The 13,099-nt window shown below is 59.2% G+C and overlaps 1 protein-coding gene across 1 annotated transcript; it reads right to left on the reverse strand.

Moving 5' to 3' along the window:
• Positions 1–2,026: 2,026 nt before the first annotated feature.
• Positions 2,027–8,911, reverse strand: LOC103822718 (steroid 21-hydroxylase). The gene is made up of 9 exons (XM_050982741.1): positions 8,164–8,911; positions 7,456–7,607; positions 6,903–6,998; positions 6,518–6,625; positions 5,756–5,842; positions 5,201–5,386; positions 4,392–4,552; positions 3,259–3,362; positions 2,027–2,693 (listed from the first exon to the last, which is right to left on the reverse strand). The coding sequence occupies exons 1-9, from the start codon at positions 8,909–8,911 to the stop codon at positions 2,446–2,448; spliced, it is 1,890 nt and encodes a 629-aa protein (XP_050838698.1). The 3' UTR covers positions 2,027–2,445.
• Between the last annotated feature and the right edge of the window lie 4,188 nt (positions 8,912–13,099).

Genomic DNA, 13,099 nt, shown 5'->3' on the forward strand with positions numbered 1-13,099 from the left:
TTGTTCCTGGGAGGCATCCTGTGCAATGTGGAATTTTAGGAGCCAGCCGGCTCCTCCGGGACACAGGCCCCCGATAACCAGTGCTGGCCCTTTGCCCTGGGAAACAAAATTCACCTGCCTGGGTTCCTGATTGCAGATTGCAGGAGCAAAAATCTATCCCCAAAAATACCTTAGAATTCCCTCAAAATCTCTAATAATACCCTTCTCATAAAAGAGTCCTAAAATTCCCCTCAATAGTCCTAAAAAATCCCTAAAAATCCCTCATCTCCTGCCAAATGAGACATGGGGTTTGGAATTAACTTGGGTTAGAAATCAATTTCAGATTTAGGTGGCATGTGCTGTTTTGAATTGTTTAACTTGTTTAGTCTGTTAAATTTGCTGTGTTCAAAAAAGCCTGTAGCTCGCAGAACTGACTCAAACATGGTGAAAGGAATGTGAGCTTCCAAGACAGAGAAGCTAAGAGGGGTTTCCTTGAACCTTGAAACAGGAAGCAAGCCAAAACTGAGCCTACAGGATACAACGGACACCAGAGAGCTCTCTGCTCAAGGACTGATATGAGCCAATTGTAACGCGATGAATCTGCGTGAACCTATTGCGAAACTTAATGCATATGCAATAGGCTGGGGGGATAAAGGGGAGTTTGGACTCTCGGATTGCCCGCATGTTCTTTCTGGAACTATTCTGCACGCGTCTGAAGCTGCATGAAGACAGAGACCTACTTCACGACTTTAACTAGTTGTGGAGTTTTTTCCGCAAATCACGCGGACCCTGTGGATAACCTGAGTTATGTCACCGGGCGCGGGGAGCGCGGAGACTATGGGGATGATGGAGCGGGAGCTGCGGGCAGCACCCGCGGAGGTGGGGGCCCCGGGATAGGCGCGCCACCGCGGGCTGCGGTTCCGCCCCTGCCCACCCCCGTGTCCACCGGAGCGCACCCCCCGACGCAGTTTCCAGCAGCAGGTCCCGGCAGCATGGAGAGCTGCCTTTTGAGCGTTGTTCTCCCCTTGGGTTTTACAGAGGGTGACAGACTCTTCCCTTAAGATTCCAATGTTTATTTTGAACATTTATCCTGCAGCTGGATACTGCAGCTAACAAGCCCTCCGTTGCCTTGCACTGCCTTATCTTGCCTACCCCTCCATTTCCTTTCCTTATCTTGGCTTCCACTGCCTCCCCTTGCCTTGCCTGGACGTCCTGCCTTGCCTTGCTTTCCCTTGCCCGCCCCTCTCTTTCCTGGCGTTGCCTTTACCGACCCCCCCCCCCCTTCCCTCGTCTTGCCTTCCCCTCCGTTGTTTTGCCTTGTTTAACCCTCCCTTACATAGCGTTTCTTACCCTTCCCTTTCCTTGCCTTACCCTACCCCACGCTTGCCTTGCCTTGTATTGCTGGCCCCTTGAATTGCCTATCCCTCCTTTGCCTTTCCTCGCCGACCAACCCTCCCCTGCCTACCCCTCCCTTATCGTTGTCCCCATTTGGACACGGGGGCGCGGGCGGTCTCGTCCCCTCCGTGCCCCTCCTCGCTGTTCCCTCCCTTGTGTTTTTGCGTCGAAGGGAGTGCTCCTGGTCTCCCGCTCCCCCGGTATGTTCGGAGCGGGCACTCCACCCTGCAGCGCCCGCCAGCTGCCGGCTCCTCGAATCCCTCCGTCTCGGGGTGTCGCTCTGGGGACGGCGCTCTACTACCCTCCCGCCCCCAACAGCTTTAAGCCAATCGGTTGCCAGGCACGCCAGGCCTCGGCCAATCAGAGCGCTTCACGCTTCGAGTCACCTGTTCCCAGGCTGATAGCAGAACGCACTGAGCAAGGACACCCGCCGCGTCTCGCAGGGCTGCGAGCCCAACCCGGACCGCAGCTTCTCCGGGAAGGGCTTTGTGGAGCGGGGAAGTGCAAATCACCCAGACCGGTATCCCCTGATGCTGTCCGAGGGTTGCGGCTGTAGCGGGTGCCGAGATTGGCCGGTCAGGGTGGGGGCAAGGCTGGGCTTCGGGCGTTCCGGAGGTTTAGGGGGTCCCAGGAAGAGCCGGGACTTGCGGGGTGGAGTCAAAAGTACAAATTTTATTAGGAGGAGGTAAATGGGGTTCTCCCACACTGCATTGACCCTGGCATCGGGGGGAGACCCAGGCATTTGGGGTGTTGAATGGGGGCACCCAGGCATCAGGCGGAGTCAGGTGTCAGGTGAGTTGGGATGGAGTCACGCGGGGTTCAGGCAGGGTCAGATGGGGTTAGGTAGGGTCACAGCTGGGGTCATAGCCGGTGTCAAGGTGAGGCATAGGGTTGGCAGGGGTGAGGCCGAGGTCAGGTGGGGTCAATCAGGGGGTCACGGTCAGCCAGGTTCAGACAGTGTCACGCAGGGTCAGGTGAAGTCAGGTGTATTCAGGAAAGGTCAAAAAATCTCAGGTGAGTCACAGAGTGTTCAGAAAAGTAATAAAGTGGTCAAGTGGAGTCAGGCCAGGGTCAGGATGAGCCCGGGAGCTGGCAGGGCACCATACGCAGGCGAAAGGGGGGGCAGCGCAGCACCGTGCCCGGCGACCCCTTCAGCCCCGGCAGTCCCTCCGGGCCCGGCACCAGACGGAATTCCCGCAGGATCAGCCCCAGGAACACGAAGAGCTCGGCCCGCGCCAGCCCCTCCCCCGGGCACGATCGCGCCCCGCAGCCGAACGGCAGCAGCGACCGCGAGGGGGCGCCCGGGGACAGGAACCGCTCTGGGGGGCGGCAGGTCAGCTTCGAGGGGTTCGGGGGGACCCGCGGGCTTAGGGGGAGCGGGCGCGGTGGGGGGGACCCAAGACATGGGGCAGACCTCCACAAGTCTGGACGGAACCTGGGGGTTCCCCAGGTTGGACCTCGGGGTTCAAAAGGGAGACATGGGAGTTTGGGGTGGCCCAGGGGTTCAGAGGGACACTAAGGCTCGAGGGAGACCCCAGGACAACAGAGGGGATTCACATGTTGGGGAGGGTTCAGACACCTGAAGGGGTTTCAGGGGTTTGGGGGTGGGGGGATGGAGGGGAGGAACAGAAGGACCCACAGGTTTTGGGGGGTACACAGATATATGGGGGGACTAATGGGGATGGAGGGGAAACCACAGGTTTGGGGGAGGGGGTGTGGGCTTGGGGTGGTTCAGGCACCGGGGGGGGGGCACTCATGACATCCAAGGTGTTCCCAGGATACCCAGGAACCAGGGAAAACCCCATGGCTCGGGGAACCGAGTTTGATGTTTGAGGAAACCCAAGAGTTCGGGGGGGCACTCAGAGTACAGGCATACCCACATACCAGGCAGGAAGACCTCAGGGTGCTGCCAGATGTCAGGGTCCTGTTGGGCTGCCAGCAGGTTGGGGACCAGGACAGTGCCGGCCGCTACAGGGAGTCCCCCAAGACTGGAAGGGGACAAGGTGCATGGAGGTAGACTGGGGTCTGCTGGGGACTACTGAAAGCTACGTGGACCATACTGGGACCTGCTGAGGCTCTCTGGGGGCTCCTGGGTATGACTGGATGTCTGTTTGGGTCTACAGGGTCCATACTGAGATCTGGCAGGTGCTACTGGGAGTTTTGGGGTGTCTGTTGGAGTCTGCTGGGACTCTCTGGGGTCTTCTGGGATCTAGCGGGTGCCTATTGGAATTTACTAATGCCATACTGGAATCTACTAGAGCCATACTCAGACCTACTAGAATTTCTTGGGGGTCTACTGGCATACTGGGTGGGATCTGCTGTGAGCTACTGGGTATCAGCTAGTGTCTATTTGGGCCATACTGGATCTGCTGGGGTCCTGCTGGGGCCATACTGGAGCTCTCTGGTATCAACTGGGTAGATACTGGGTATCTACTGAGGCCATACTGGAGTCTACTGGGGCTCACTGGGAACTGCAGGAGCCATAGTGAGCTTTTCTGGGGGCTACTGGATGTCTACTGGGGTTTAGTGGGGCCACACTGGGACTTACTGGGATATATTGGGAACTTCTTCTGGGCTCTGATGGGGCCCACTAAGGCTATTGTGGGGTCTTCTAGGATCTACTGGGTGTCTGTTAGAGTCATTCCAGAACCTGTTGGGGCCTACTGGGACCTAATGAGTCTTACTGGGATTTATTTGGGTCTGTTGAAGCCTACTGGGTCCTACAAGGACTTAACAGGCTGTACTGGTCTATTGGAGTCTACTGTGGCCCTACTTCTGCTGGGCCCTCCTGGGAGTTACTGGTATGTTCAGGTCTTACCAGGGCCATACTGGTACCTGATGGGTCTTAGTGGGACTCACTGGGGTCTAATGGGCTCTGCTGGCTTCTCCTGGACCCTACTGATGATACCAGGTGGTCCCTTCCTGGTCTGTAGTGGTTGCTTTCAGTCGCCCCTCACCCAGACTCATTGGTAGTGGTTCCTCCCAGCACCTGCCCCGTGCTGGCCCTGCCCTGGTACCTGGTGTGCCGCAGGGCGCAGTGGGGCAGCGCCAGGGGTGCAGGGGGTCGCAGCCGCAGGGTCTCGCTGATGGTGGCCTGAAGAAGGGGCAGGCGCCCCATGTCCCCTGGCCCAGGTGGTCCCTGTGCCCCCCGCAGCTCTGCCCGCAGCCGTGCCTGCAGCTGCACAGGGGGAGCACAGGTGTGCCATGTCTGCTGTGGGGTATCAGGGGATGGGGTGCATCCCAGGGGGCACGCAATGGCAATGGGATGACAGGGTGACTCCCCAGAACCCCAGACCCTCCCAAACTGACAAACCCACCCCTGGGACCCCAAACCATCCCCAAGCCTGGCCCTCTCCCTTGGGGATCCCCTTGAACCCCCAAATCCCTCCAACCGCCAAACCTGCTCCTCCCTCCTCCCTGGGGACACCCCTGAGCCCCCAGATCTGTCTCTTGGGACCCTCTGTCCCCAGACCCTGAGCCACCTTTCCATGAAACCCTAAACCAAGGAGCCACGTGGGGACAGACACAGCTCTGAAATGTCTGTGCCATCCATGTGGCACCTCAGGGTGGTGCAAGGGCACAGTGTCAGCCCTGGGGAAGAGGATATGGGGGACACGTAGGACACAGGTGGGGATATGGGACCCCAACTACACACATGGAGCCTTGGCACTGTACAGGGGACACAGGGTGCCACAGGGGGCAGAGCAGCAGAAAATCCACAGAGAAGGGAACATGAGGGACATATAGAACACATATAGAATATGGGTGGGGACACAGGACCCCCCCCCAGGGCTGCATGGAAGACATGGAGGGACATGCATTTCACCTCGGGCCGGTGCAGCAAGAAGGCCACAGCCCAGCCCAGAGCAGCCGCCGTGGTCTCGGTGCCCCCAATGAACAGGTCGACCAGCGCCATGTGCAGCCGGGGGGGGCTCAGAGGGCCCCCCCGTGCCCCAGAATTACACCCCAGCAGTGCCCCCAGAACTGTGTCTGGGGGAGGGGAGGGGCATGCCTGGCAAAGGGGTGACATGTGCTGGGGGTTTCTCCTGATCCCCAGTTGCCCCTAAACACAGGAGTCCCTTCCAAGCCCCCAAGTCCACCAAAACCCCTGGCCCTCTCCCCCAAGCCTTATATCTCCCTCATCCCCCCCAGACCCCTGGCTCCTCCCATCCCCTTGGGTCCCCCCAAACCTCTGTTTCCCCCAAAATATGTGGGTGCTCCCAAGCCTCTGGGTACCCCCCAAATTCCTGGCTTCCACCCAGAACCTGGGCTCTTCCAGACCCCCATGTAGTTTCCAAACCCCTGGGTCTCCCCTGAGCCTCTGTTCCAACCACACTGCTCCTGACCCCTGGCTGCTCCCCAGCTCCCTGGGCCTCCCCACCTGGTGCCGCTGGATCTGGGTCTCCACAAAAGTGTCACGGTGCTGAACAAGCCGCAGCAGCTTCCGCAGTCCCGGGTTGGGCAGGGCCTGGGCACAGGGACTCCATAGGGACCCCCACCCCCAAAAAACCTTTGACCTCAGAGAGACACCCCCTCTCCCAGAGATGCTGCATAAATCTCCTGAGCCCCAGAGAAACCCTATGGCTGCTCCCCTGAGCCATTCAGACCCCTCCAATGTCCTATAGGCACCCTCAGCTCCATAGAGACACTTTACCCCACCTCAGCCCTATAGAGCCCCCACAACTGCCCCTCCCAGGCCCATGGAGATCCCCAACACCATATAAACCCTGTAACACTCCCCCTAGCCCCACACAGACACTATAACCCCTGTCCAGCCCCATAGAGACCCCATAATTCCCCTCCTAGGGTTATATAGTCCCTTCCCAGTGCCATAGACACTGTCCAGGCTCCCCATAGACCCTATAAGCTCCCTGTCAGCCCTCCAGACCCTTCTCAGTCCCACACAGATCCTATAACCTCACTCCCAACCCTATATAATCCTACCAGCCCCATATCCCTCCCATGGGCCACATAACCCCCTGACACTCATAGCCTTTCCCAGAGCCCTTAAGCCCTCCCCACCCCCCCACCAATGGCCCGTAGCCCCCCGCAATTCCCTCACTGCCCCCATAGGGCTCTATAGATCCTCTTGCAGCAAAAAGGCCACAGACCCATAGCCACCCCCAGGACCTGCCAGGCTCACCCGCAGCAGGGGTAGCAGGTCCAGCACCCGTACACTGCTGTGCCCCCAAACCTGCAGCAGCTCCCCCAGGCAGCGGGAGAAGGCCCGGAGCTCCCCTGGAGGGGGCACCTGGAGGAGGACACACCTGTGTACTGTCCAGTACTCAAGTTCTCTCTGGATCCCCCAGAACACCCCCAACATAATTTCACACACTTGGGTCCCCTCAAACTCCTGCGTGCCCCCAAATCCCTGCCACCCACCTGCAAATTGCTCAGTCCCCCTGAAAAGCTGCATGTTCCCTCCACAATATCCTGGGTCCCCCCCAAACCCCTGGGCCCCCCTAAAAACTGGGGTCCTCCTCCAAACCCGTCTCCATCCTGGGCCCCCCTTCCCCCCAGATCCCCACCAGGTCCCCAAAGAGGAGGCGTGCGATGGTGCTGCAGGTGTGGAAGGTGAACACCTCAAAGGGGTCCAGGGGGGCCTCCCCATGGGAACGCAGCTCCTGGGAGAAAGAGAAGGTTAGAGAGTGCCCTGGGGGAAATAAAGGGGAAGTCCAAGGCTGGTCTAGGGGGTTGCACAAGAGAAGTGCAGAGCTCTAGGAAGTATTGGGGACTCACAGGGACAATGCCCTTTTGGGGTGCAGAGGGTGAGGTTTGGGTGGGTCAGTTTTGGGGGACAGTGGTGTACAGGGTTTGGGGATCAGGTTTGGGATGCAGAGATTGGGAGTTGAGTGCAGGGGGCAGGGTTTGGGGGGCAGTTTTCAGATGCAGGGGCCATGGTGAATGTGCACGGGTGGGGTTTGGGTGAATGGAGTAGGGTTTAAGGTATCAGTTTTGGGGTGCATGGGGCAGGATTTTGCTGATCAATATTGTCTGGGGATGTGTTTTGGAATGCAGAGAGTGGGGGTGTAAGGGTTGCAGGAAGATCAGTTTGGGGAGAAGTCAGTTTCAGGGTCTCACCTCACACAACTCCTGGCCCTGCAGCCAAAGGAGGGGCCCGAGGTGCCCCCCAGCCCGTGCCAGTGCCCCCCGTACTGCTCCCCGCTGCAGCCGCCAGCCAGGGCAGGGGCCTCCCAGTGCCAGGTCCCGGCCCCCCCGTGACACCAGCGACCCTGGCGTTGGGCAGGAGGAGTCAGGGACCCCCAGAACCACCCCCCCCCCCAGCCCCTATAGGGACCCACCTCCAATTCAACAGGGGTCTTCTACAGGGCCCCACTACCTCATAAAACCTCCTTCAACCCCATAGCCACCTCCTCCACAGGACCCTCCTAATGCCACCCTGGAGGCAGAAGGCTGTTTCTGGTGGGGCAGAGACCTCTAGAAACTGCCCTAGCCCCTACAGGCAACCCAGCCCTCCAGAACTGCCCCCACCCCCTCCCAGTACTCATGTCCCTAGCCCCATAGGGACCCCCTCCAAACCCTGTAACAACCCCTTCAATCTCATAGGGACGCCCTCAAAACCTATAAGGACTTGCCATCCCATAGCCCCCCCAAACCCTTACTGATCCCTCCCTCCCCCCCAAGCCCCACACAGAACCCCACAAACCCCATACTGACTCCCTTCAAATTCCCCGAAGGGTTTTACTACACACAGGATACCTCCCCAACCCCACGCGAACCCCTCCATCCTCCCCCCCATAGCCCACCCGGTCCCCCCTGCCCGCATACCCAGATAACTGTTGGGGCGCCCCAGCCAGTCCCCCCAGTGCCGGACTAGCGCCTCACGGATGGTCGCCACCGAGCTCGCCACCAGCACGTCTGCAGGGAAGAGGAGGGGCTGGGGGGGGGGGGGTACTCCAAAACTGGGGAAGATCCCAAACCAAGTGGAGAGTCCTGGCGTGGGATTCTGGGGGGAGCATCGGGGGATTTGGGCCCCAGGAAAGGTTTGGGGGATTTGAGGAGAGGTCCGAAGTTTGGGGAGGTCCCTACGGCAGGGGGAAACGGCAGGATTGGGGGTTCGGAGAGTCCCTAGGGAGCAGAGAGGGAGGGTTTGGGGGACTGTGGGGTCCCCGGCAGTACGGGTGAGGTCAGTTTTGGGGGTCCCGCACTCACCGCGGCCCCCCGAGCTCAGGCGCAGCACGGGGCCGTGCCGCCGCGCCAGGCGGCTCAAGTGCAGCGCCCCCTGCGGGTGCAGCAGCTGCAGCGCGCCCCAGCGCGGGCCGCGCTCATCGCCGCGCCGCGACGACAGCGACAACAGCACAGCAGCAACAGCAGCAGCGACAATACGCACAGCAACAGCGCCGCAGCCGCCATGACCCGCGGGGGAGCGGTCCGGAGAGCCCTTATATTGGGGAACCCCAACCACGCCCCATGGAGCCCCACCCCTTAAGTCCTTCCCCTCGCAGGTGGCGCACACGCACCCCACCACGACAACCCCCCCTGTAAGCATAAAAGTGGACGCTAAGCCCAGCCCCATGAAGAGTGCCCCTTAAAACCTTACCACTTGAGGCTCGGGCCTTACACAGGAGGCTCAAAGCCCAGTCTCCCATCAAACCTGCCCCTCACCAGCCGCTCTGCCTTTATAAAGGGGAGCCCTGCCCTCCGGCCCTAGAGGCAGCCCCCCATCCTCTGTAAAACAGACCCGTAGTCCCTGCCCCAGAATCCCTGCCTCATGATGCACTGATTCCTTCATAAAGCAAACCTCTAATCCCCTAACCCCCCAACACTATAAAAGTGTCCCCTCAAGCCCTGCCCCTCCAAACACCGCCTCATAAAAGGGACATTTTAAGCTCTGTCCTCCTCCTCGCCTCTCCAGATATCCCCTATCCCGATCCCCACAGGCCTCATGGAGGTCCTCCCACCTCCCCTTAAGTCCCTGCACCCAGAGCCTCCTTCACGGGTGCCTCCCCTCAATTTCCCTCACTCCGGCAGCAACATTTGAGGATCAGAGACATTTATTGGGGTCCAGCAGTAGGGAGGGAGGTCTCCAATAGACTGTGAGTCCTAGGGATGTCCCCGTGGGGGGTGATGTCCCTCCAGTTCATGGATCCTAGAATGATTACAGGTGGGGACCCACAATAATCTGAGAAGTGCTGAAGTTAGGAAGGACTCCCCTCCCCGCCGCCCGGGGATGTGTTTCTGGGAGAGTTTGTGGGGCACCATGGTGGGGGCTCTCAGGAGGGGTATTGCAGAAGGGAGTTCCAGGTGGGGGCTGTCTCAACATGGGGATCCTCCAGGGACCCCAATAAGATTAGGAATGTGAAGGAGTCAGGAGAGGGGCCCCTCTGGGGGGGTGCCAGGCATTGGGCCATGGTGTGGGGATCCCGGAGGTGTCCCCCACCAGATGCTCCCCTTCTGGAGCCCCTGCAGGTGTTGGGCCAGCTGCAGGTCCTTGGGGAGCAAGATGATTCAGTAGGCAGTGAGTACAGTTATGTGTCCTCTATCACCTGCATTCTGAAGCCCCTCAGCACCCCCTGACCCCTTGACAGCATCTCCCAGGGGCAGAAACCCCCTAAACACACTCTCAGGGCACAGGGTCCTTTCAAATCCAGCCACAGGCAGCTCAAACACCCTGTGCCCCTCAAAGTGGGTAGTGGGCCCCAATATCAAGTGACCCCTCCCCCCATACCCTGACAGACCTCCCCCTGGGGGAAGGGTCCCCCCCATAGCACTTTTGCCAGCCCCCCATCCGTGGGGGCCATAGACTGGCCCCACAAACCTCTCAGCCCCCATGGGCCCCAACAACATCCCCTTAGCACCCAGAGAGATCCTCCTAGACCTCCCTAATCCTTCAGAGACACCCCCAGAACCCCCAGGATCTGCCACAGCCCCTCTGGACATCCCCCCCCCCCCCCCCAGTACTCGCAGCTTCCCTCCAAGTGCCCACAGAATTCTCCCAGCCTCCCTCAATTCCCACAGGAGGCTCCCACTTGGACCTCCCTTGGCCCTCGTGCACTGCCAGCAGACACAGGGGGACACAGGGAATGTTGGGGGACACAGGGGGACATGGGGTGTGTGGTGACATGGCAGGACATGCGGGGCCCTGGCGATGTGCGGGGGATATGGGGTTCATGGAAGGTACAGGAATGGGAATTATATGGATGGGCATAGGGGACATAGAGGGGGGCTGTGGGGAGACATCAGGATATGGGAAGACGTGGGGACATGCCGGTCTGGGGCCACATCACCCTCGGGAGACCTTGGGGACATGCCAGGAGCATGGGAACACCCTGGTTGTCACCCTGGGGAGACTGTGGGGACACCCCAGGGACAGGGACACACTGGATGAGGACACCTTGGAGACACCCCGGGTAGGGGGACAAGGGGGTGACATCTTGGAGATATCCTGAGCGTGGAGACTTGGAGGGCACCCCCTGCGGACATCCACTGTGGGGAAAGGGGACACAGTGATAGCCTGGGGGCATGGAAACAGCCCTCTAGGGACCCCCTAATGGGACAGGGAGACAGTGCCACCGCAGGGGAAGGGGCACAGGGGACATCCAGGCTGGGAGGCCTCTGGGGGATGGGTGGACACAAGGACATCAGGAGGCACACAAGGACACTGAGGGAGGACAAGGCCATGTGCTGGGGGGAAGGCAAGGACATGGTGGGGCTGGAACAGTGTGGAGGGGAGGCCTTTGTGTGGGAGTGGTCCCAGGGGCTTCTAGGGAGTCTTTTGGGGGGGGGTCACAGGGTGGATTTGGGTGGTCCTGGGGGCTTCTCAGCAGATGTTTGCACATCTCAGGTGGATTTGGGGGATCCAGAGGGTGGTGAGGGACCCCAAAGGGATCCTGGGGTGGATTTGGGGGCATCTAATGGGGGTTGGAGGGTTCCCAGTCACTCTGGGGTGTACTAGGGTGGATTTAGGGGGTCTGGAGAGGGCTGGAGGGTTCCAGAGAGTGTTTGCAGGGATTTTGAAGGTGGAATTTAGTGTTCCAGGGTAGACTGGGGGGAGGGCAGTCTGGAGGGGTTTGGGGGGTCACGGTAAGTGTTTGGGGGATTCCTGGGAGGGAGAGGTTTCCAGGTTACATTTGGGGGCCGCCAGAGGGGTCACAGGGAGTAGATGGTGTCTGAGGGGGGGTGGGTCGTGTGGTGAATTTGAGGGGTCAGGATGTCCTTGAGTGAATTTGGAGTGTCCCAGGGGATGTTTGTGAGGATCCTGGAGTTGATTTGGGGGATGCAGGGTGGATTTGGGGGGTCTAGGGGGCTGCAGGCTGCAGTATCCCACAAGATGCTGGGGCGTGATGGGGATTTGAGGTTTCCAGAGTTGATTTGGGGGGACCCTGGGTAGATTTGGGAGACCAGGGAGGGTGACGGGGCTGGAGGGGGGGGGTCCTGATGGATGTTGAGGGTCCCAAGATGGATTTGAGGAACTCCTGAGGGGCTGTTGGAGGTTACCAAGGCATCCCTAGAGGATCGTGAAGATACAAGGTCATCCTGGGGAACATTGGAGTCCTTGGGTGGATTTGGAAGGGTCCCAGGGGCTGTTTGGGAAGTTTCTCAGAATGGATTTCTTGGAAGACCCATGGAGTCCCGGGGGGATATTGAGGAGTTCCAGGGTGGGGGGAGTGGGAAAGAAAGGCAGGTGTCACAACCCAGCAGTCAGGGGTGGTAAATTCTTTGTAAATTGTCATCAGGCTGAACAAAGACCCTAGACATGTGTCAAGGGGTCAGCCTCATGAGGCACAGTCACCCAGAGATCCAGACAAAGCTCAATGCACATGATCCACATGGAGGAACCTCACACAGGGCATACCCTTGTCATTTCCCAGTTCACTGGCAGTGATGGTCTGCAGTGAGACAGAGACAGACAGAGGGGCATTGATGGTGAAGTGCCTCACCTGTTTCAGGAGCACAAAGACAAAGACAATCTTTCCTCCCTTGTATTGGCTGCAGAGAAACTGTCCTGGGAGTTCCAGCAATTCGCCCATTCAGCATCCCAGAGGAATGTCCTGCCCTCACCCATATAGACCAGACTCTCAGCTTTCAGCAGGCATCCTTTCTGCCTCAGGGTAGGATGGAGAAGGAACCATGCGGACACCAGCAGCCCTCCCTTGCCCCTGAACAGCTGAGCTGCTTGCCCCAGCACCTTTAAGAGCTGGGCCACAAACCAACAGTCCTCACCTGTGCCTGGAAAACCAGCCCATCTCCATAGAGAACCAGGGAACTGGCCCCTCCCAGCCTAGGTAGGCACATAACACATCTGCCTCCACTTGAGCCCCACAGCTGCCCAAGTCAACCAGATGTGCACTGCAGGACCAGCCCAGAGCCCTTCAGCCCTCAGAGAAACGGAACCCACTCTTGGATGGCTTTAGGGGGCAACTAGTGGTTTCAGAATAAAGGCAGAATGATAAACACACACCAGGAGCACAGTCATCTGGGTTTGCTGCTGGTTGGTGGGGTGTCACTGCCCCTCCTATACTTACAGGTGCACGGCAGTGGCTAAAGGAACAAACCCCTTCCCCAGCTAAAACACTGTGGACCCCCATGGATCAGTTCAGTGCCTAGACCACCTTACTTTTCACTTGGGATCCTACTGGGGTGCCTGGTGTAACCACCGCACTGGCAGGGGTCCTCCTGCCCCTCAACACCTTTAATTTCCTCTTCCACCAGTGCCAAAGCCTGCCCTCCCCCACTGGGGACAGAAGGGAACTGCTATGGTGTG

Source organism: Serinus canaria, chromosome 22 (assembly GCF_022539315.1).
Source record: "Serinus canaria isolate serCan28SL12 chromosome 22, serCan2020, whole genome shotgun sequence".
Classification (NCBI taxonomy): Eukaryota; Metazoa; Chordata; class Aves; order Passeriformes; family Fringillidae; genus Serinus; species Serinus canaria.